The sequence below is a fragment of the Ammospiza nelsoni genome, chromosome 1 (genome assembly GCF_027579445.1).
Source record: "Ammospiza nelsoni isolate bAmmNel1 chromosome 1, bAmmNel1.pri, whole genome shotgun sequence".
NCBI lineage: Eukaryota > Metazoa > Chordata > Aves > Passeriformes > Passerellidae > Ammospiza > Ammospiza nelsoni.
Window position 1 is genome coordinate 63,784,844 of NC_080633.1, and position 22,062 is coordinate 63,806,905.

Here is a 22,062-nt window from a genome sequence, read left to right on the forward strand (position 1 = left end):
TGCTGGAGGAAACTACTGTAGTAGAAAAAGATTTTATGCAGAATTATTTTATCGGGCACAGATGACTGTGGAACACTACCAGGTGTCAACGCCAAACACTCCAGTGTCTTGAAGTTAAGTTTAGATGTCACTTCAATTCTTTATAAACATTTTAGGAAATCTACTTACACATTGGCATTAACATATTTGTCCAGGACCAGTACAAACAATTTTGAAAATGAGTGTGGCCATTTTCTTATGGCACACATTCAGTAGTTACACCAGGTTACCATCAACCAGCATCAGCTGGGCTCTTCATTGTTTCAGACCACTGAGAATACAGAATGCATGATTGATTGCTTCAGAAACACTGGGGTAATTGTGCTCTTGGAGTAGGCAATCTGTATATGCCAAAGAGACCAAAGCAAGCCAACCTTGTGTCCTTCTGTACCCATTTCACATAACCTATGCCATTGTGAGTTCTGTTGTTGTTTAAAGACCTGTACTTTTGCAAATTTTGCACATTAACATGCCCTGCCCTGGGCTGGTGTAAAGTTAGAAGGAGCACAGCTAACGGGTGCAATGATGTGATAGGAAGATGAAAGCTCCTTGGTTGATGCACTCCTCAAAACTCTGGTACATAAACAGAACTATTTGTTTCCTGTTAGCAATATTAAACTAGGATTTTGCTGTCTTGAGCTTTGGATTCCAAGTGGAAGAAAATTGTGGTGATAGTGCAACTGTGAATTGCTTTTTTTTTTCTTTTTAATTTTAATTAGCAGCTGCCTAGTAAGCATAGTGTACAGTCTGTAGCAAGATCTCAATTTTCAAAAAACCAAACACCAGTCATGATACTGAATAACATTATGCAGAGCCAGTCCCTCATTCAACAAACCTGCCATCCTGTTTGTTTTCCCAATCTGCACAGAATTACTGGATTTTGACATCAGGGTCATTAGAGTGCTAAGTAAGATCATGCTGGCCTTCACCTTGTTTTCTGAGTGTATGATATGCTGGTTTTTTTGAGCACGCTTGCCTTTACGGAGACACGGAGCGCTCAGGGAACAGCTGTGACAGCCCAGCAAGCACCAGCACAAGCGTTCAGTCAGCACCACTGACTAACAACAACATTCCCGCACCAAAGGCTTCCTTCGAGTTTGCAGCTGGAGGCAGAGTACGGAGTGCTGGAACTCTAAACAATAACAAGTGCCATGGAGCAGGGTAAGGAGGGAAAGGTCGGCTGCCATCTCTGGGAGCAGCTCTGGCTGTGCCCTGCCCTCAGGTGAACCCGCTCAGGTAACTCCTCTGTGCCTACAGGAGAGGGACACAGGAGCTGCCCCGGGGCTGGACAGGCTGCTGGTGGACTTGAAAGAGCACGGTGGAACTTTTTCCCCTCTTTGGGTGCGTGTTTTGGGGGCTTCTTCACCTGCTTAGCTGGTAATTTACAGAATCCAAAGGGAGGGGGAGAAATGTGTCAAAACCTTTGACTGAAAAGGACCGTAATGATTTAAGGTTGTTGGGGAAGGGCGGAGAGGAGGCGGCTGGATGAGAGCAGGCGCTGCCTTCTTTATGCAGCAAAACATGCTAAAAACAGCGTTCCTCATTAAGAAAAAAAAAATAAAAGTGTGCTGTCCGAGTGCAGCGGAGTTTTCATCCGTGAACGCGTAAACTGCGAACGCCCGAGGGTGGACCGCAGAGAGGGATGACGCTGGAAAGCCATCCAGCTTTCCTGACCTACTTGCGTGTCATTCCAGCTGATACGTGCGCGCTCCGCGCAGCGCCGGGAAGCGGCTCGCGTCTGCCTCCAGTGCACGCATCCACGCCTCCATGCCGCCTTAACCCCGCGGCCCTTCCCCGTGGGAGGGCGGAGCGGCGCAGCGCGGGGCGGGGCGGGACGTGCGGCACCGCACGGCTCGGCCGCCTCAGCCGCCGCCGCCCGGGGTGAGTCGCAGCGGGCGGGCCGCGAACTCGCTGCCCCGGGGCCGGCGTGAGGGCCCGGCGGGCGGAGCCCCGACGTGAGGGCCCGGCGCTCGCCCCCTCCCCCTCGCCGACGCTCCGCCTGCCCGCGCTGTCCCCTTCGCCCTTCTGCGGGCCGGCAGATGCACGTAGGCTTGCAGCCCGCCGAAGCTCCGTCCTTTGCTTTTCCCCCTTCTTAAAATGCCGGTGGTCCTGGGAGCTGCCTCGGGTTAGCAGCGCAGTTCGGGAGCGTCGCGTAAGTTGAGTGTCGGCTGAAAGCGCCGCTGTGGAGCGGGGCTGTTCTCCCCGGTTCTGAACAAAAGCGGTGATCCCGGCCCCAGGGTCTCGGGTCGGTGGTGATTCCGTGTTCTGCAGGTGCAGGAGGAAGCCATGAAGAACGCTCGCACCTGGTTCTTTAGGGAGAGCCCCTGACAGGAAGGTGGCAGAAATACGCACCCTGGCTGGGCCGCTGATGTTTGATTTATTTCTCCCCAGGTGAAACACTTCCGAGGGATCCTGATGTGTCTCTTTCAATCTACCGCTAGAAGGTTGGTTTCCCAAGTGCATTGTGGACTTAAGGCCTCGTCTTCAAAGAAACAGAAGTTTTGCTTGGAAATGGCCCGTCCCAGTTCAAGTAAGACATGTATTTGTTTGCTTTAGCACCCCGGACAGGTTTTTAAGGTGGATTTGAAGTGCTAGAAGGTTTTGTGTGCTAGGTGAAATCCATGGCTTAATTAAAAATGTTTAAAACAGTGTGAAGTTGCTTTATTTGTCCCCCAGAATAGTAAAATTACCTTTCTGTGTCCGTTTTCTGTAGAGTTCCAAAAACCCTTGCAGTCAGCATGGTTACAGCATAAACACGTTTTTAATGTTTATAGTCTATGCACAATAGTATGCAGTGGTTAATTGCATTTTCCTTTCATAATGCTAATGAGTAATAAAACTAATTCCTCATTTCTTTGTAGTAAACTGGGCCTTGAGCATTTGTAACAGTTCAGGAGCCCTGTTCAGGCTAGCAGTTAAGGCTGATCTCTTTTCACCTGTTTGGGGGTATTTTGGTTTTGTTTTTCAATTTGAGAATGTGCCTTAACTTGAAAATTGCACACAGGTACTATAGCAACCCCCTAATGTCAGGTAGCTGAGGCAAACTTGCTTTTTGTGCTGCCTTGAGCATCAGCGTTTGGCTGCTGCCAGAGAGCTGGCTGGGAGGGCTTTTGGCCTGAGCTTTACACGTTCAGGGCTTGTGAGGTTTGGTTTGCAGCAGCAGGTGGGGCATCAGAACTGCAGCGTTCTCTGCCCAGTCCTGTGGCTCTGTGCTGTGGTTCCTGGGACCTCTCCAGTGGCTCTTCCTTCCTACAGGAACTTACCTGCCTTTGGGTGGGCTTTTCTATGTGTGGGGGGAGGGAGGGGGTAATTTTGGTTTTTATTTGAAAGATCACCTGGTAAATTGTGAGGATTAGGGTTGTGGTGAGCAGCTCAAAGTTCAGCTGGAGGCTGCTCACTGGTGGGATACCATAGGAGCCTGTACTGAGGCCAGTGTTGTTTAACACCTTCATTAATGGCCTGGACAATGGACCAGAGTGTATCCTTGGCAAGCTTCCATATAATACAAAGCTGGGAGGAGTGGTTGATACTCCAGAGGGTCCTGCCCCTGGGAATAAATAACCCCAGGCACTAGGACAGGCTGGAGTGACCAGCTGGGCAGGAGTGTCCCTGGGGATCCAGTGGGCACCACAATGGCCTTAAGCTAGTGATGAGCCCTTGTGGCGATGAAGGCTCCAGGGCATCCTCTCAGTGCATAAAGACACCCCATGGTGTTTGTCAGCTGTGAGGGTGGTCAAACAATGATTGAGTTGTGCAGGAAGGTTATGGAGTCTCTATCCAAGGAGATATCAAAAGCCGCCCCACAGGACACAGTCCAGGGCAGTCTGCTCTGGCTGACCCTGCTTAAGCAGAGGGGGTTGAACAAAACAATCTCCAGAGGTCTGGTCCCACCTCAGCCATTTTGTGATTCTAACCTGAGTTGCTTTAAAAATCATATCTGAGGTAAACTGCAAGAGATTTTTTTTTATCTGTCTGTAGTTAACCTGTTCCTGTTTAATCTTGTCTTGGCTCACATAAAAAGGCAAAGGAAATTTTCCATCTTTTTCCCAAACTACCATGCAAGGAAAAATGGTGGGAATAACACATTTAAAAATATAAAATACAGCTGCAAACTTAGAAAATAGGAAAAATGTCACAAAAGAAAGCACATTTTCCCAAATTACCTTAATTTTGAAGGTGATACTTTGTGGAAAAAAAAAATCCAAACAAAAACAACAAAACAAATGTATATTTTTTCATCTCAGGATCTTAAGTAACAATAAGAAAGCAAACTTCCTGGGTGGTGGTGCCAACAGTTGTTATTGGGGTAGCATCCAGTGTGGGGTTTTAGTTATAGGCTCTGCTTTTCCAGTATTGACCATAATCATGTTTAGCACATGTTGCCCTACTGAGCCTGCTCAGACACAAGTTTTGAGGATCTCCAGGAACTGCCCTTTAAATTCCAACATACAGAAGCTCAGGAGGCAGTAGGTGTTCCGAAATTGAAGTAATGGGAGGTGTGTATGGAAGCCATGTGTGGATGTGTAAGTGTGGCCTCTGAGGGCAGGGTGTGAGTGCCTGAACAGCTCCTTGTTTCCCTGCCCTGGCACAGACATGGCTGATTTCCGAGAGGTGTTTGCCAAGGCCAAGCACATCGCCATCATCACTGGAGCCGGGGTCAGCGCCGAGAGCGGCGTCCCCACCTTCAGAGGGGCTGGAGGCTTCTGGAGAAAGTGGCAAGCCCAGGTAGGTGCTGGTGGCCCGTGTCTGCTCAGCCGTGCCTCTCTGTGCATCACACATGTGAGCATGGAGTGTCAGGAACAGCTGGAGGAAGAGGGTGGAAGTTCTCCCATGGCAGTGCAGCCGGGACAGAACTCTCCCTACAGCAGCTGCCTCTGCAGCTCTTCTCTGTGCCCTTGGGGATCTGCTTCTGTCCTTCGGTTTATCAGTTGCTTGGGAAATACAACATTCTTGCAGGCAGCTCTGGGTCTTTCTGCCATCCTTGTTTTCCTGCAGTTCAGCTGTTTGCTCATCTTTTGCAAGATGAGCAAAACCTCACTGTTTTCCTACCATGTGGGGCCTTTCCTGTTTTACACTCTTTAGCGTTTTAAACAAACCAAAATACCAAAGGAAGAACTGACAATAGAGACTGGTTGTTTTCTTTTAATCTTGGTGTCTCATAACACCCTTTCAAAATGCTTTAGGACTTGTTTTATTTTGGGGCAGGTTCTTTAATTCTCCCACAGGCTGTCTCTCCTGCTGGAGTGATCTTGCCAGCACTGGGATTTTGCCTGGAATGATCTTGCCTGCCAAAGGGGTGGGGGAGGAGGTGGGAGCAGACACTGGGAGTACAGCTGAAGGCACCAACAGTGTGAGCTCTATGGAGGCCTCACGAGTCTCATCCTGCTGGTGCTGCAGGTGTTTCAGCAGCTGTTCTGCTGTCAGTACCTGCTACCCCAAATGCTGCAATCACACCTGCTTTCTTTGTGGTTTTTAATTACAGCATTCCTGAAAGATCTGATGAAGCTAAAAAAGTGCCAGAGACATGGATTTTTGAAACTGGTTTGAATCTAAAGATGAGTTTTTTGCTTTCAGTGACCATCAATTCAGATAAAGCATGTGTGTGTATAAGTGTTTGGTCCTGCTGCATCAGAAACTTGCATTCAGTTTCTCTGTCAGTGGAATTCTGCACTGAGGTGCTGGACTGAGCTGCACCTCGTTTTTGAGAAAGAGAATCCAAAATTAAAGTTACCGCGAAAAGCAGCTTCAATTTTACCTGCACACAAAATACAAGACATTAGACTTTGGTTTTGACAATGGGTGTAATTTGGCTTGTGTTACACTTAAAGCAGAAAATAAATTCATAGCAAAGGAAATACATTTACTTGATGCTGAGTTTTATGGCTGCCGTGGAAAAGAGTTGTGGGTGCCAAAAAAAGGGTGTGCACTGGAATATCTCATCTTGCTTTGTGCTAAGCCCCTAATAGTTTGGTAGGGCAGCACAGAGGATGGTTGGAGTGTAGTGTAAGCCCACATACCACATGGTTGTTGTAAGTTATTTCCTCTTTTGATCTGACATTTTGACTTGTCCCCCCTGTAAGGGCTGTGGAACAATATTCTCATCAACTGCATTTGGTTATAGAAAATCTGCATTTGATGACCTTGTGATGCAGAGATGTATAAATGGCAGAGATGCAGCAAGCTTCATCTGGGGAAGGGATTCTTCTTTCATTGTAGGATGACCTGTTACATCTTTTGCAGGAGCTGGCTACTCCAGGGGCTTTTGCGCGAAACCCTTCCCGTGTGTGGGAATTCTACCACTACCGGCGGGAGGTGATGCTGAGCAAACATCCCAATCCAGCCCACATTGCCATCGCAGAGTGCGAGAAGCGTCTCAGCAAGCAAGGAAGGAGCGTTGTGGTCATCACTCAGAACATTGATGAGCTGCACAGGAAGGCAGGCACCAAGCACCTCTTAGAAATCCATGGTAGGAGCCGGCTCACGTCTACCACAGGCCAGGAAACCTGGGGTGGGGAGTGGGAAGAAGGGAAAATGGGATAAGTACAGAGAGAAAAGATTTTTGTCTTCAAAATTACAATAATTTGCATAAATTTATTTACAATAACACCCTGTTCTCTTTTGGAAGTTGTTTCAGGTACTTTGTAGCCTCTCTTTATTCCTCACCTTTAGGATCACAGAATCTCATCTTTCTGTTTTTAATGGATTCTGACAGTACACAGGAAATGGTTCTCCCTTTTGCTTGCACAGTTTTCTGCAGATCCACTTGAATTCATGTGGCTGTGACACCTGGCTGATTTAACTTAGGAAAGGGGAAAAGAACCCCAGGGATTCCACTGTGTGGTAGAGATGGTGTCAGACTGCCACCAATAAAGGGTGTATTGGCAAGCCTGGCCTCACCAGCCCTGGTGTTTTCCCTCTGTCCTCTTCTCACTTGTGCACTTCCTGGCTACAGGAGGACAAAGGGACTGGAAGCAATTGAGATTCCCTTACCTTTCTTTCCTGCAGCCAGTGGCCCTCCCCCTCTCTTCCCTGTAGTCAGTGGTATTCCTTACTCCCACAAAGTGCCAGAGGAGCACATGGCAAGTGCAGCACCCTGGGGGTCAGCGGGGGTTTGGGATCTGAGGAAATATACAGGTGTGGAGAGGAAGACGGTTTGGAAGCCCTTGGAGCTGACCCCACAGAATCACCATCTCTGGATGTGATTAAAAAAAGACTGGACATGGCACGTGGTGCTATAGTCTAGTTGAGGTGTTAGGGCATAGGTTGGATTTGATGATCTTAGAGGTCTCTTCCAACCTCATTATTCTGTGATTCTGTGATTTTTCACTTCTCAGGCCCTGCCACAGGGTAGAAGTCTCCCAGGACAAAGACCCATCCTGGTCCTCTAGCACTGTGATGCTTTTTAACTCAAGTATCACTAAAGGTGTAAATGGGATTTCCCACCACCACTTTTGTGCTTTGGACACAGGAAACCTGCACAAGCTATTTAGCAGTTGTGGACCCAATGAAGTCTTGACAAGAGTTTAATTTTGGTTATTTGTATTCCTTACAAAATGGACACAATTTTTAGCTCTTGGCTGTATTACGCATCTTGACAGCATGTTAGTAATGCTACAGAAGTTTTGGGGGTGGAGTTTTGCATCAAACAAAATGGTGTTGACCAGCATCTTTTATTTTTTCAAGAAAATGTTTCTGATGTAAGAGGAAAAGCAATAAACAGAAATCATCTCCCTCAGTGATATTTTGAATTACGATTTTCCTGCAAAATATGTTATGGGACTGTGTATTACTCATGTCCTGAGGCAGAACAAGGTGGCACAGTGGGACTGTCTTTGCTGTTGCATTCCTGTTGTAAGTTACCTGCAAGGCACAGCTTTCAAGGTCTGCAAAGAGAAGCTGCCCAGGATAAACACAACCACTTGCCTGCACAGCCACACCTCAGAGCCATTGCTTCATCTCTGATGTTTCCTCTTTACTTGTTCCAGGTAGTTTATTTAAAACTCGCTGCACCAGCTGTGGAAATGTAGCTGCGAATTACAAGAGCCCGATCTGCCCCGCATTGGCTGGGAAGGGGTAATCCTTTCTTTCTTTCACCATTAAAAAAGGAAGCGAGCAGGGGGATGGGCCAGGCATACACTCAAAGATTTTTTAGGACTTTTTTCCCTTTACATTTCACCAGACCTTTAGATAATTACATAAATAGTTGTTGTGCCTTTGACAGTTTTGGCCAGCTTATTAAAGTTGCTCAGCTTCAGGATAATTCTGGACAAATTCCTGTCTGCCTCATGTATGGTATTTTAGGATTGTAGTAGGTGTTCAAGTTGGCTGAAGTTGCAGATTTGATTGGAGGATGTGCTTTAGAGAATATGAAGGTTTTTAGAGAATGTTAAGTTTTTATTAATCTATAAAATACCTGTTGTACTGCTGAACATGTATTTCCATTTTGTGTATACAGGGCTCCAGATCCTGACACAGAAGATGCTGCCATTCCAGTTGAAGACCTTCCTCAGTATGTATGGATCACTTTGCTGGCCTGTTACCTCTTCATGCTTTGTGCATCTCAAAGCTTCATGTTACTGTTCATGTTGTTTTGGAAGGACATTCCACAGGAGACAAAGAACTCTGTGTAGGGGGACAGAATATAAGAAAATATAGATAGTGTAGAAAGTAATCTTACCCCTAAGGAGTTGCAGCTGGGCCAGTTAGCAAAGATTAGGAACAGGCCTGACTTTAACAAGCCACAGCTGTAACCAGTGAGAAGAAGAGTGCTATAAAAGAGTGGGGTGGTTGAAAACTGGAGTCAGTTGGCTACTTTGTGAAGAAGAAAGAGTCAGTGCTCTGAGGAGCTACTCATGAGAAACACTAAGAAGGTATGAAACTTTTGCGATAGGAGATAGCAGTATGGAACTCCTGCAATAAGATGAGAACAACTCTGGAAATCTGCCCCAGGAAACTGAGTCTAAAGTTACAGGGGCATCAGACAAAGGAGCATGTAGAAGTTACCATGGTGCTAAAGGCATCACACGTTTGTGTACTTGAGCACCAAGATGAAACGTGGCCAAATTCCTGGGGTTTGTAGTAAGTGAAGTAGTAGGAGAATTGCAGCAAGAAAGTGAGTGCTACAGCAGTAAATGTTTTGTTACTTTGCAGGTGTCACCCACTGTTTTTCTGGAATACCATGGTGGGGTCCCCTCACAGGCACAGAATGTGCTAAGATGCTTTTTTCTGTTGCCTGAAACTTTGCCTTAGCTAGTTGCAGATGGAAAAAGCTGCCACATTTTTCATCTGATTCCTAAGGAAAAAGAGACTAACAAGATGCTTCTGTCTTTTGGGTCATTTTCTCCTTAAAACCCCGTCAGCTAGTTTGTTAAAGCTGTTGGAGGCTGAGTTTTAACTTTCATGCATTTCAGGAGCTGAGTAAGGGGAAGACACAATTAAGTGTCTGTGCTGAACAACTGTTCAGCACCCCCTTCCTTGGGATCATGCAGTACCATGTGTATTTCCAGCATGTGTGTAGCATGGAATGATCTGCCTTCTGTCCAGCACGTGGTAGAGGAGGGTGTGGGGAGGGCTGTGAAGGAGGAGAGAGGATGATGGCAGGTAAGACTGCCCAGGGGAGAATGCGATCTGCTCTGCAGCCTGGAGCGCTGCTGACCTGTCCCTGTGTGGTGTGTGAGCAGGTGTGAGGAGGACGGCTGCAATGGGCTCCTGCGGCCCCACGTGGTGTGGTTTGGGGAAGCCCTGGATCCCGGCGTGCTCACGGCGGTGGAGAAGGAGCTGGATATTTGTGACCTCTGCTTGGTCGTGAGTGGCGCTTTCCTTACCTGTCCTCTGAACCGCCAGGGAGGCCACGCTAGGGACGTGGCAACTCCTGGGCAAAGCAGATGCATCTGAGCTTCCCTGAGGGAACTGAAAGCCCCAGAGGGCTTCTCTGGTGTCAGTGCAAAACATTAAATGACCTTTCCGTTTGAAAATGTAGACAGACTACTCAGAAGTCAAGTACACAGGGGTTAGAGACAATGCTGTTTGGCTGCTGAATTTCACTCCCCCTCTACTCTGCTCTGGTGAGACCCCATCTGGAATAGTGTGGACAGTTCTGGTGCCCCCAGCATAAGGACATGGAAGTGTTGGAGCAAGTCCAGAGGAGAGCCACAAAGTTCATAAAGGCACTGGAGCACCTTCCCTATGAAGAGAGTCTGAGAGAGTGGGGCTGCTCAGCCTGGAGAAGGGAGGGCTCTTGGGAGACCTTAGAGTGGCCTTCCAGTCCTGAAAGAGGCCTGCAAGGAGGCCAGAGAGGGATGCTTCATCAGGAACAAGGCATGATGGCTTTTAACTGAAAGAGAGTGGCTTTAGATTACATATAGGGAGACATTGTTTCATGTGAGGGTGGTGAGGCACTGGCACATGTTGTCCAGATAAGCTGTGGGTGCCCCATCCCTGGAAGTGTTCAAGGCCAGGTTGGATGGGGCTCTGACCAACCTGGGCTAGTAGAAGGTGTCCCTGCCCATGGCAGAGAGGTTGGAAAGATAATCTTTGAGGTCTCTTCCAATCCAAACTGTTCTATTGTTCTAATTTCTCAAACAGTAAAACATACAATTATTTTGATGCTCAGTTTGAAAAGGAAATAAGTTATAATGTGCTGCTTTTTTGCAAGGTGGTTTACATGCCATGTAGGTTCCAGATCCCTAACCAAAACACTTGGTTAGTGTTGTCTTCCATTTACAGGATGATCTCAAGTAACAGAAGGAAAGTTTTGTTATTATTTTTCCTTGAAGACAAAGTGTGCCATTTTTTTCTGGGATTTTTTTTTTCCATCTACAGTTACAAGTGGGTTTCTTTGGGCTGCATCAGAGAAACAATTCCTAATTGCTGTGCTAAGTTAAATAGTTACATCTGCAGTGACACTGATCAGATACCGATTCGGTTTCATTTCTGTAGGCATCTCCTAGGCTTCAGTGCACGTACAGTTGTGAGAAGGGCCCTCACCTCGGGGCTGGGTTGGTTTGGTCTGTTTGAGTGCTGTCCTACTACTCTTGTGACTCCTGTCCCACTGCCCGCAGGTCGGGACCTCGTCCGTGGTGTATCCTGCGGCCATGTTCGCCCCGCAGGTCTCGGCCAGAGGAGTCCCGGTCGCAGAGTTCAACATGGAAACCACTCCTGCCACCGACAGGTTCAGGTAACGCTGCTCAGGGAACGCCTTCAGTCCCCTCCTTCCTGCCCCTGGTCCAGCTGCTAACGCTGGGTTTAGACAAATACAGTCTGGTTTGCCCCCCCCCGCCTTATGAAATATTGAGTTTCTGTTAAGAAGTAAGAAAAGAGGATTCTTCTTCCATGGTGGAATTTTCATCTAAGACACAAACCGTATTATTTAAAGGGTGAGGCTGAAGTCTGTCCCTACGCCCCACAAGGCTTAAACCCCTCTCTCCTCGTCTTTGCTCCGTCCCTGCCGTGCCCCCGCCAGACTCGCCAGGTCAAGCAGCGGGGTGCGCCGGTGCCTGCCCGCGCCCTAAACCTGCCGCTTCCTTCCAGGTTCCACTTCCCGGGCCCCTGCGGGACCACGCTGCCGCCGGCGCTGGCGCGACACGAGACGGAGATCATCACCTGAGCCCTGGGATCATCTCCTGAGCCCTGGGATGACCCCCGGAGTACGGGGGCGGGCGGGCCGGCGGCGGCGGGACTCGTCCCACGGCAATAAAGGCGGGGCGGCAGAGCCACCTGTGGTGTCCTGTATTGTGTGTGCGCGCATCCCGCGGGGCGGGGCGGGTGTCCTGGCGCTCGGCATTCCCCGGCGGAAGGCGGGAGCGCTTCCGGGGCGGGCGGCACAGAGGCCGCGGCCATGGCGCGCCGGCAGAAGGCGAAGGAGGCGAAGGCGGCGGCCGCGGGCAAGCGCAGGGCTCCCGCCGCGCTGCCCAGCCCGGCCTCCTCCTCGGAGGAGGAGGCGGACGAGGCCCCGGAGGAGGTGCCCTTCGGCGTGGCGAGGGAGGCGGCCGAGGCCGAGCGGAAGCTCGTGGGAGAGGCGGCGCGGAGGTGCGGACACGCCGGGGCCTCCTGCTCCGGAACGGCGGCTCCCACACCAGCGCTTCCCTCCTTTACCCCCTCCGCCTAGCTCCGCTCATCTCCCCTTTCACCCCTCTTACCGCCGCCGTAACCCCTCGCTTACCTCTCTAATCCCCCCCTCCACCCCTCTCACCCTCTTAGATCCCTTTTTACCCCCGCACACACCTCTTTCCCCCTCTTATCCTCCCCTTATTCCCTCCCTTATCTCTGCTTATGTCCCCTTGTTGCTTCCTCCCTCCCCCCCTGCCCCCCATCTCTCTTCTAACCCCACCACCCCTCCTACGCCTCCCCGGCCCCTTCTCCTTCCTTATCGTGCCCGTAACCCCTTCCCCCCCTTCACCCCTCTAAGCCCCTTTCACTTTTTCACTTTTCCTATCCCCTCTCCCTTATCCCCCCACTTGCCCCTCGTCGCCACCTCCTTTGCCCTTCCAAGCCCCTCCAAGCCCTCGTTCACCCCCTTTGTCCCCGCCTGTAATCCCCCCTCTCCTGCCCTGGAATGCTGACGATGGCTCCCGCCTTCCCGCAGGCACCGGGAGCTGCTGAAGGAGAAGCGGCGGCGGCACCAGGAGCTGTTCGCGGAGCAGAAGGTACCGCGCTACCCCCCGGGGCGGGCCCGGCTCTGTGTGTGTGGGTGTCTGTGTGCCGGCCGTGTCCGTGCCCGCCTGACTCCCCTCTCTCTCCCCCGCAGAAGCGCAGGCTGCTGCCCGAGGCCGTGCTGCAGGAGCTGCAGGATGTGTCCGCACGGTGAGGGGACATGGGCAGGCGGCGGTGGCTGTTGGGATCCCCCTCTGTATCTCCCACCCCTGGGGCAGCCCCTTCTGGGAGACCATACTGGAAATGGGGGTTTCACGGCTTTAGTAAAGGAAGGGAGTGTGAATTGAAGAGTAACTTGTTGCCTTCCCTTTGCTCCCCAGGCCCGCTGAGCAGGCTGCGGCAGATGACCCGGGTATGTTACAGCTCGCTTCGCTAACGAGGGGCACATCTGGTACTTCAGGAGTTCATTCCTGTGCCAGAGCTCCAAGGGGGAGCTCTGGTGAAGACACCTTCTCCAAGTCTTAATCATGAGCATAATGCATAGATTCTTTTCCCCAGGAAAAGAAATGTCTGAGGAAAAATACAAAGTTAGATTGAATCTAATTCTTACACCTTTTACAGAAATCACTTGCTGTGCAGTGATTTCAATTAAATACCCTGAAGTGTTTAAGGAAATCATGGGCAGGTGTTACAGCAGAAAAAGAAAGGATTATCAAAGGTGGATTAATATTTAGCCTTTGTTTAAGTTATAGAGGCTGTTCCTGGGTACAGTTGTTAAATTGCCTCTATACTTTATATATCAAACTACAGTTCAGTAGCATCTGTAGGATATTAATTGACTCTTTTCAAACTCAGAATTACAAAATCAAGAGTCTAGAGTGTCTATGACTGCTGTTTTTGCTTCATCTGTATTTCGAAGTACTTCAGAAAAAATCTTAAACATTTTCTCATCCAAATCTCACATGCTGCTGTATGATGTAACTGCTACTTTTTCTTGCCTTTATTTAAAAAAGATCTGTTGTATTGACATAGCAAAGAGATGAGCTGAGAATGAAGCAAGACTGAAGCCAGAGTTGGATTTCCCTTTATGGGTTACCCACAGCTGTTGTGTTGCATTGAATTTTTGTCCAGTGACGAATCCCATTTTGTTGATGCTGAGGAAAGCTGGCTAGCAGTACTTTGGGTTGCTCTCCTCAGCATATTTCTTTCCATCCCTCTTACAGCTGTTCTTCCTAGTCAGTTCTTCTGAAAAATGCTGCTTATTGTAAGTCCTGTTCCTGTTTCACTGACTGGTTTTCATTTGTAACCTTTGGGAAATTTCATTTACAAGTTACTTTAGATGAAGAACTTGAAGCTGAGGCTGTAGAGCTGGAGCTAGGCCAAGCCGAAGTGCAGGAGAAGAAAGGCAAGAGGAGGAAGGGTGCCAGGTAAGAGAAGATGATTTTGCCTGGTGTGGGAAGGTCTGTTCTGCATGGCTGTACCCTCTTCTGCACTTCATGTTCCCCCATCCTTTGTCTGATTGAAAGTGTATTTATGTACTAGAAGTGCCTTCAATATCTTCTGCTTTAGCATACTTATATATGTGTGCATACATATATATATATATAAGATAGAAATAATTTTTGCATATTACATGTATGTAACTGCTATGAAATGGCTGGGCAGTCATAAGCACAGCAGTACACATTGTGTTGTGGGGTGATTGAGCACCAAATTCCTGCATTTCAATCTGTTTTTCTCTCTGCTCTTTATTTCATTGTCACTGATGGCCCTAGAGAGTAATTGCCCTAGCTTCTGGTAGGATGAGCTCAGGACACCCAAGGAAACTACTCAGGGCACACAAAGGCATAGGACAACAGCTTGAGTGTATTGGTCCAGCTTTTTATTTTTTAATACTGCCACAAAGCTCATCTGAGTATCAGAAACCATCACTGGCTGCTGCTGTGCTCGAGTAGCAAAGCTTGACAGCAGTGTTTGTTGTTCTGGATCCTGTAACCACACTTTGGGGATTTACATCTCCCTTTGACTAGGACAAAAAGGAACTATGTGGCTGTGTGCTTGAAGGACCACAGTGCCACAGGCCTCCACCAGCAGCTGGCCAAAGACTTCCTAAATGCTCAGCTCTACGGGCCACACACCAACCGGGTACCGGGTAAGCACTGCTGCTCCTGGGTGGGTCTGGGTGGAGCCTTGTCTGCCTTGAACTTGGCTATTAACATTCGTCTCCATTGCAGCAAATGAATTTTTCTCCCTTGCAAACAAGAGAGCCCCTGTCAAAAAAGCTGCTGTTCAGTTTGTGGACAAGTCTTGGGGTGAGTATAGAAAGTCAGAGTAGGTACTGTTTTCTGCATATGTGGCTAAAAATACACTTGAATAAAATCAGGGTTTCCATGCTAGAGCATCCTGGCTTGTGATCCTCTTAACTCCAAGCACCTGGAGAGTAAGGGAAGGGCAGCAGTGCACTGCAGCCTCAGCAGGTATCATGAGCACACCCCCAGGGGTGGTGTATGAGACACAATTAAAAAAAAATTACCTCTTTTTTGGTATGTTAAGAGACAGCTCTTGTATTAGAGCCAGGGCTGCTCAGTGAAATAAATACTTAAGGAGCTGTTGTTTCAGACTCCACTCTCTGAGCTGTCGGAAGGCATTTTAGGTGCATCTCAGACTTAAAAGATACCAAGATCCCAGAACCTCTATGTGAGCACAGGGAAAAAACACCCATTTCTCCTCATTTCCATAATGGACAGGGACAGTTTCACACCCACACATTCTGTGAGGGTCACGAACACCACAGGGAAAAGTTACTCGTCCTTACCTAGCAGGGCCTGCTTTCCATCTGTGCTCCATCACTGCAAGCTCCACTGTATTCCCCCCACCCTCCTAAGGAGGCTGGTGCAAACTGCTACTCCTGGCCAGTGAAATGCACCTGGGGCACATAAAATACTGTAGGAAGTTTATCAGTGTTTGAGGTGGTTGTTCTGCTCTGAAATGCTGCAGCTGCCAAGGGATTGCTGCTTCTCCAGCACATGGGGGCTAAGAAAAATGGTAACTAACAGCTTTTTTTTTTTTTTTTAAGGGCAAGATAAAAAGGAAAAAGCAGCAAGGTTTAAGAAACGCTGGCTGGCAGCACATATTAAAAATGGACTCTGAAGACAGCTTTTTGAGAAGATGCTGCTAAGGACTTTTAGTGACAGTTGATCTCAACACAACACAGGTGTTTTTCCCACTTCATCATCACTTTGCTTTCAGCTCCAGCCAGCAGAAGGCACTGAGCTGAGCCTGATGGAACTTCCCTGTACTCTCCTCTCCCCTTTCAGAAGTTCCTGGGGAAGCTACAGAGCAGCCAGACCAGTGTTGTAGAACAGCTGGTGCTAGGACCAGGCTTGCTGAGCTGCCTCCGTGAGGCAATGCCTTTGCAGAGAATAAACATCAGCAATGTTGTACCTACTGTTGTGGATGCTGCATTCCTTACAACAGGCAGTCGCTCCTGCTGCCTCAGTGACTTTTGTCTCTAAGGAAAGGCTGTACCCTAACAGCAGAATCACTAAATCAGCTCCCACAGCAGGACACTTCTCTCCACCCTCAGGATTACTTTCCAGCAGTAAGGGATTTTCCCCATCTGCAGGGAGGCCTGAGTAAGCTTCCTGCACCGGTAGCTAGACTCACTGTGTGGCAAGAACATGGCAAAACCTTTCACCTGGACCAGCCCAGCTCCTCGGGGAGGTGGCAGCTCCCCTCAGAGGTCTCCACAAGAACTGCTGTTCTAGGATGGAGCTCTAGAACAAGACAATGTAGCATACATGTCCATGCTACCGTGGATGTAGACGTAAGTTTTTAATGGCTGGTTAATTATGATATCACTACATTTTATTGCAATATAGTACTATTTAAGCACTTTTAAAAATGCAAGGTGTACAAAGATTAAATTAAGACTGTAAATTGACTAAATATTTGGTTTTTATATAAATAGGTCATAACCACACTGTGTTGACATGTAATACTGTTATAATACAACAGTTAAACTGGTGAGCCTACACAACAGAAGCTGTCTGTAGTTAAACAAGGAAACGAAGTTGAAAAGACCATGTTAAAACAAAAAACTACTAAGATCAACAGGTTGGGATTGTAAGTAGCAACAAACATATTCACTCAGCTCCTGAGTAATTCAAGTTTTACAGTACACATTAAAAAATATCATTTCTTCCCATCAACACTATATATCCAAACCATTTGCATTTTGCAAATTACACTGATTGAACTATGTAACAATGGGGGTGGAGGTTGGCAAGTCATCCTGCTTGACGTTTACATCACCCACATGCTAATACATCCATGTTTTCTATTCTTCCGTCCCACCACAAGGTAGCAGGATTTTTGGTTTGTTTTGGACAATCGTTCAAAGGATTGGTACTTGTCAATTTGGATGTCTGACGTTACCAGTGATATTTTCAACTCTTAGTTGTCTAAGAGGTTTAAAGATGGAAATCTCCTAACACTAAGTTAGAAATCATTTGCATCATGCTGTAAACTAGGAAGCAACATAAAGCGACAGACTTGTCCTTAGTACATAATTAAAATTCCAAATTCCAGTCAGCAGAGCTGGTCTACTTTCCATGTTGAATATGCCACAACGCCTTTCAGACCTTCAAAATGCATAGCTAGTGTAGGTAGTCTTCCACTGTGGCAAAGGCGCAGGAGCCGATTCCTGACCGGGCCATCAATCCTAGACACTGTGACGCCTGTCCCATGGCCAGGGCAAGCGGGGGTTGCTTTGGCAGATTGTGAGTCTCTGAAAGAGAATCACAGTGCAGTTAAAATACCTGAATCATTTCATAGTAACACACTGAAAACTTGACATCTAAACTACTTAAATCATTCATCTGCAAGTTTACTCTTAGAGCAAGCCACAAAGGAGGAGCAACAACGTGACCTTGCACAGCACCGTTACTGAACAGGCCAATTTTGCTCTGGACTACAACAGCAGGCAAGTACCTGTTATTTTACATACCCTCCAAAACAATCCCTCTCTTCCCAGAAGAGTGCACCCAACACTGCTGTCCTTACGGTGGAGCAGCAGGGCCACCTGTGTGGCACCCCAAGTCCCCTGGGCAGCCAGCAGGCCACACTTACCTAGTATTGCACTATTGAGCACAGAGCACACTGGTTCTCTTTGTATGGGGTCAAGCTGATTTCCAACAGGGCTGCTCCAGGGATCAGAATATGCAAGCAAACTGAATGCATCCTGTGGGAAAATGACTTTGATTACATCTACAGCTACAAGCTACTAGTGAAAAGAAGGGATATTTTGTTCAACTGTTTTGATTCAGAATCACAAAGGTGACTGTCAGTATCCATCAATACGAAAAGATAAAAAGAAATTGTGACAGGACTTGCTCCATTTAGGGTTTTTTCCCAAGAGCAAGGCAAAAGGTAGCATTATTTTACTAACTCATGGGCTAAGATAAAACAGACTGAAAACTGCATGCAGTCTTTGGCAGGAGAATTCTTTTCCAGAGCTGTCTCAAGTCAAGGCAAACTAATTAACATGCAGATTTTGGGCATCTCTACCAATCCCCCTGAGGTTCATTTATCATTGACAAAAGATCAAAAAGACAAAAGCAGAACTTCGATTCTCACGGGCAAGTTACATGGTCACAAATGAGAGAAAGGAAAGCACTAAATCAATTTCTGTGTTTAACTGTGTAACAGCACAAAATTATCTTCCCTGAGCATGTGTTGCACAGACAAAAAAGAAGACAGTGCTACACCACAGCTGACCAGAACATCTGCTCTGACACACGTGAAAAATGGCAGAATTTAAGGCAGAACAGTATTCCAGCACAACACGCTGTGGGAAGCTCCTGCTGGGCAGCACAATTATTCACCTTCACAAGAAAATTAAACATACCTTGAGCATTTTCTTATTCACTGTGTTTTTGCCACATTCTCTTCTTAGCTGCTCGCTCATTGCTTGCAATTCTCTTCCAAAATGGATCATCCTTTCAATGGCTGCTTGGCTGCCACCACAGAGCTGGCGTCTTAATTGACTTGAATCTACTTCTAAAGAAACGATATCGTCATCATCACCACGGGCAGGGCCGAGGGTAACAACCCATGGATCTACAGCCTGACTTCACCCAAACACAGCTGCCTGCCCAGAGAGAGCAGGTCAGCCTCAGAGCCCATGTGCTCCTGTACCACACACTGGGGAACTGCTCCTTAGGAACATGTAACAGATCTGATTCACTAATGGCAAAGGCCATCACAGCATGTGCTGTTATCTGCAAGGGGTAATTTTAAATAACTAGATGGTAAACCAGATTTTACCCTAAAATTTTAAGGGAGTTTAAAAACAACAAAAGTCCCACAGTTCTAACTTTTTAAATTCTTTGGCATTGCATTTCTGAAGATACACCAAATTGGGAACTAAAAGAGTGTAAAAAAAAGCCGAACTTCCTCAACAGCCATGATGGACTCTGCTACAAGACAATCATTTAGACTGTTCATACTCCTTGCAGAACACATCTTAAATCATTTGGCTATTTCAGACTTCTTTTGTAATCAAGCAGGACACTACAACTGATTTGTTTACTGTTTCATACAATACTCCCAATACTAGTGATTTTAAAAGATACTGATGCAGCTTACGAATAGTAAACTAACACTTGGCTTCTTTGAAAAATCTGCTTTTTAAAAATTTACACCTAAAACACTGCATTAAAAGAAAGGCATTTATCCATTCCTTGTCTTTTTTTCATCCATGGAATCAAGTTTTAAAATGAGCATTTTGATGGACTCTTCAGTTACAAATCCACTCTTCTTTCTGACTTTAACACTGCTATTTAGTGATATATTTTTACTACTCTTTCAAAACAGGATTTTTACCTGGCTCCTTTTTTTTCCCTTTAGATGTAAGTGTATCAGCTCTGGAAGATACCTGCCTACTTCAATTAAGTAGCACTAAGGAGAATATATCAATAGTTCAAAAAGTGAAAAACCACCAGACTCAACCTGGGTGCAGGGTCGGGCGGTAACCAGTGTAGGTGAAGCACCCACAAATTTTCAAGCAGTGGTGTTTGTCCCTAGCTCAGCCTCATCTAAGACATGACTTTCCAAAGGCAGGAGACAACAAAAAGCACAACTCCCTTCCCTGTGCAGCTGCTGCGTGTCTGTCACTGCAAGTCTCTGCAGAAAAGGCTGCAAGAGAGCAAGGACCTGTTTTGGGTTTTCTGTCACAGAAATAAGGTCCTGTTATTATTATCCAGTTTCAGAGCATAATGCAGGGAAAATGGTGTGGCAGCTTGCATTCCTCCTTGCAGGGCTGTAGGAGAATGCCATTTGCTGTCCCCCTGCATTTCCCAGCAAAGCTGCAGGATCAGCAGCAGCCCCAGAACTGGGAAGCACTCACAGCGCTCTGCACGCGCTGCTGCGTTCTGAAGGTCTCCAGCTGCACATTTCATTTAAACTACACATTAACTGACATTTGCTTAAATCAATTGTTTGAGTACCAATTCTGCAGCTGCACAAAGGGCAAGCAGAGGGGATTTAAATACTCATTTGTCACCAACATCAATAGGCATGACAGAGTAAAAAGCAAATTAAGTAAAACAAAGTTAATTTTTACCTTGTAACTATATAGATCGGTATTTTTTTGGTGGAAAACATGGGAAAAAAGTTAATTTTTCATTTTTACATTTCCCTAATAAAACTCTTGAGCATTAAATATTAGCACTTTGCATTTCAATATAAAAGATTTAGAATTTCTGTGCTTACTGTGGAGCACAAAGATGCCATGAGAACCATGAATGGGAAGAGGGAGAAGCCATTTCCCAACTCAAACACAGGGTGCTACACAACCGGGTATTTCTTCTCAGAGGTACTTCCTTAAAAATTAATGCTAATTTCACTAGCCATAAGTTACCCATTTCCCCTGTTCTCACACTGATATTGGACCACCTAAATCAGTGGTTTTAAAATATACATCTAATAATAGCAAAACAATCAAAAATTAAAGATTTGAGCTAGTAACCCTAATTTTCAAGTTGGGAAGCATTGCAAGTAAAAACATAACCTTGTTGCCATCACTTAATAAAAATGTAAGAAATATCACTGCAGACCCATTTCTGTGTCACATTCTTCCATTTCGTGATCATGTTTAGAACTACCATTTAGGAAGCCATTGGATGAAGTCTCAGCAACCCCATTGGAGTAGTGATCTGTTTCCATGTCTACATCATTGCTGAAAAGAGAGTAGTAAATACAAGTTTTACTCATATTTAAGTACTTAGGTTATCTTTACAACTTCATCACACTACTTCCTCATCTTAACTACTGAAAAGCTGCTCTTAAATATTACCAAGGTAGGTCACAGTTTCTTCGACAGCAACTGGTGATATCAGAGCACCATGGAAAGTTTCAAGGTTGCCTTAACAATAGTTTTCAGTAAAATACTGTTTTCAGATGCTGAAAATTTAAACATGTCCCCCATTATTCAGGAGTAAGGAATATAGCACTAAATACAGACCAAACAGTTCTTACCTTGTTTATATAATTGTATATACCCAGAGTTGAAGAAAATGCATTGAGAAAATGTACTACTCCCACTTTCCAATATAGTTAGCATTTATACATAAAAAATATAGTTAAATCAATATACATCCTACTTGGAAAATACCATATTTAGATAACTAATTATTTTGAAAAAATGCTTTCTCCTCTTATTTACTCTGTGGAACGACAGAGGGAAAACAAAAAAAGAAAACCCCAAAGCAAATGCTGAGTAAAGCAGAACACTGAAGAGACACTCAGTGGCAAATGCAGAGCATTCAGCTCCTCACAACCCTCTGCTCACAGAACTGCTTTTAGAAAATGCCAGCGTGGCTTCAGGGACTGAGCTTTGCTGACAGTTGCATCCTGGCCTGTTCTATTCCATCATGGAGAATAGCAACCTAAAACCTCTGTCAAGACCAAATAGATTCAATGTGGAAGTTTAATATCTTGCTTCTAAGCAACCAAAGATACTCAGCTTCCTTTGAGGAAGGAAACCAAAAGGCCTCTCTGACTGGGCAAGAACACAGCCAAGGAACTGTCTTCCTCCCTGAAAAATCTCCAAGTTGCCTGGACACTGCCAGACATTTTGACAGAGGCAACTGCTGATGCAAACAGAAATTGTAGAAAGTTAAAAAGTAAATTGTTACTCTTACTTTTTTACCCCGATTATCACTATTCAACTAAAATACCTTTGGTCATCACCACCACATCATCACATCCTGTGTGGTAGTTTTGGGAATCTGTTTGGCACAATGCAGCTGAGTGCTGTTGCATTTCACATCAAATTGGGTTCTGCTGCATCCATGCAACCCAGAGCTTAACCATACTGGTTATGAAGAACCCTACTAACTCTGGTTAAGAGATCTATTTTCACTCTCTGAA

General features: G+C 46.5%; 3 protein-coding genes across 5 annotated transcripts in view; 2 read left to right on the forward strand and 1 right to left on the reverse strand.

Annotated features, from left to right (window-relative positions):
- Positions 1-1,804: 1,804 nt before the first annotated feature.
- On the forward strand, positions 1,805-11,753 carry SIRT5 (sirtuin 5). Of its 2 annotated transcripts, none has more exons than XM_059479587.1 (9): positions 1,805-1,920; positions 2,431-2,569; positions 4,631-4,764; positions 6,280-6,505; positions 8,025-8,112; positions 8,495-8,548; positions 9,720-9,843; positions 11,100-11,215; positions 11,569-11,753. In XM_059479587.1, the coding sequence occupies exons 2-9, from the start codon at positions 2,455-2,457 to the stop codon at positions 11,642-11,644; spliced, it is 933 nt and encodes a 310-aa protein (XP_059335570.1). In that variant the 5' UTR covers positions 1,805-1,920; positions 2,431-2,454; the 3' UTR covers positions 11,645-11,753. The 2 variants fall into 2 exon arrangements, with proteins under 2 accessions (XP_059335570.1, XP_059335561.1); XM_059479578.1 differs by lacking the exon at positions 1,805-1,920 and adding an exon at positions 1,931-2,191.
- A 107-nt stretch (positions 11,754-11,860) lies between these two features.
- Positions 11,861-16,078, forward strand: NOL7 (nucleolar protein 7). Its single transcript, XM_059484852.1, has 8 exons — positions 11,861-12,066; positions 12,623-12,683; positions 12,785-12,840; positions 13,011-13,042; positions 13,961-14,057; positions 14,661-14,782; positions 14,865-14,942; positions 15,707-16,078. The coding sequence occupies exons 1-8, from the start codon at positions 11,876-11,878 to the stop codon at positions 15,778-15,780; spliced, it is 711 nt and encodes a 236-aa protein (XP_059340835.1). The 5' UTR covers positions 11,861-11,875; the 3' UTR covers positions 15,781-16,078.
- A 401-nt stretch (positions 16,079-16,479) lies between these two features.
- RANBP9 (RAN binding protein 9) overlaps positions 16,480-22,062 on the reverse strand; it is a 38,610-nt gene continuing 33,027 nt past the window's right edge. Inside the window, exons 11-14 of one of the 2 annotated variants that reach the window (XM_059484733.1) lie at positions 20,796-20,869; positions 18,539-18,690; positions 17,761-17,872; positions 16,480-17,419 (exon numbers count right to left, since the gene is read on the reverse strand). In XM_059484733.1, the coding sequence (XP_059340716.1) occupies positions 17,289-17,419; positions 17,761-17,872; positions 18,539-18,690; positions 20,796-20,869 (469 nt within the window). In that variant the 3' untranslated portion in view covers positions 16,480-17,288. Of the gene's footprint in view, positions 17,420-17,760; positions 17,873-18,538; positions 18,691-20,747; positions 20,870-22,062 lie in introns of both variants that reach the window. The other variant, XM_059484655.1, reaches the window with a different exon arrangement.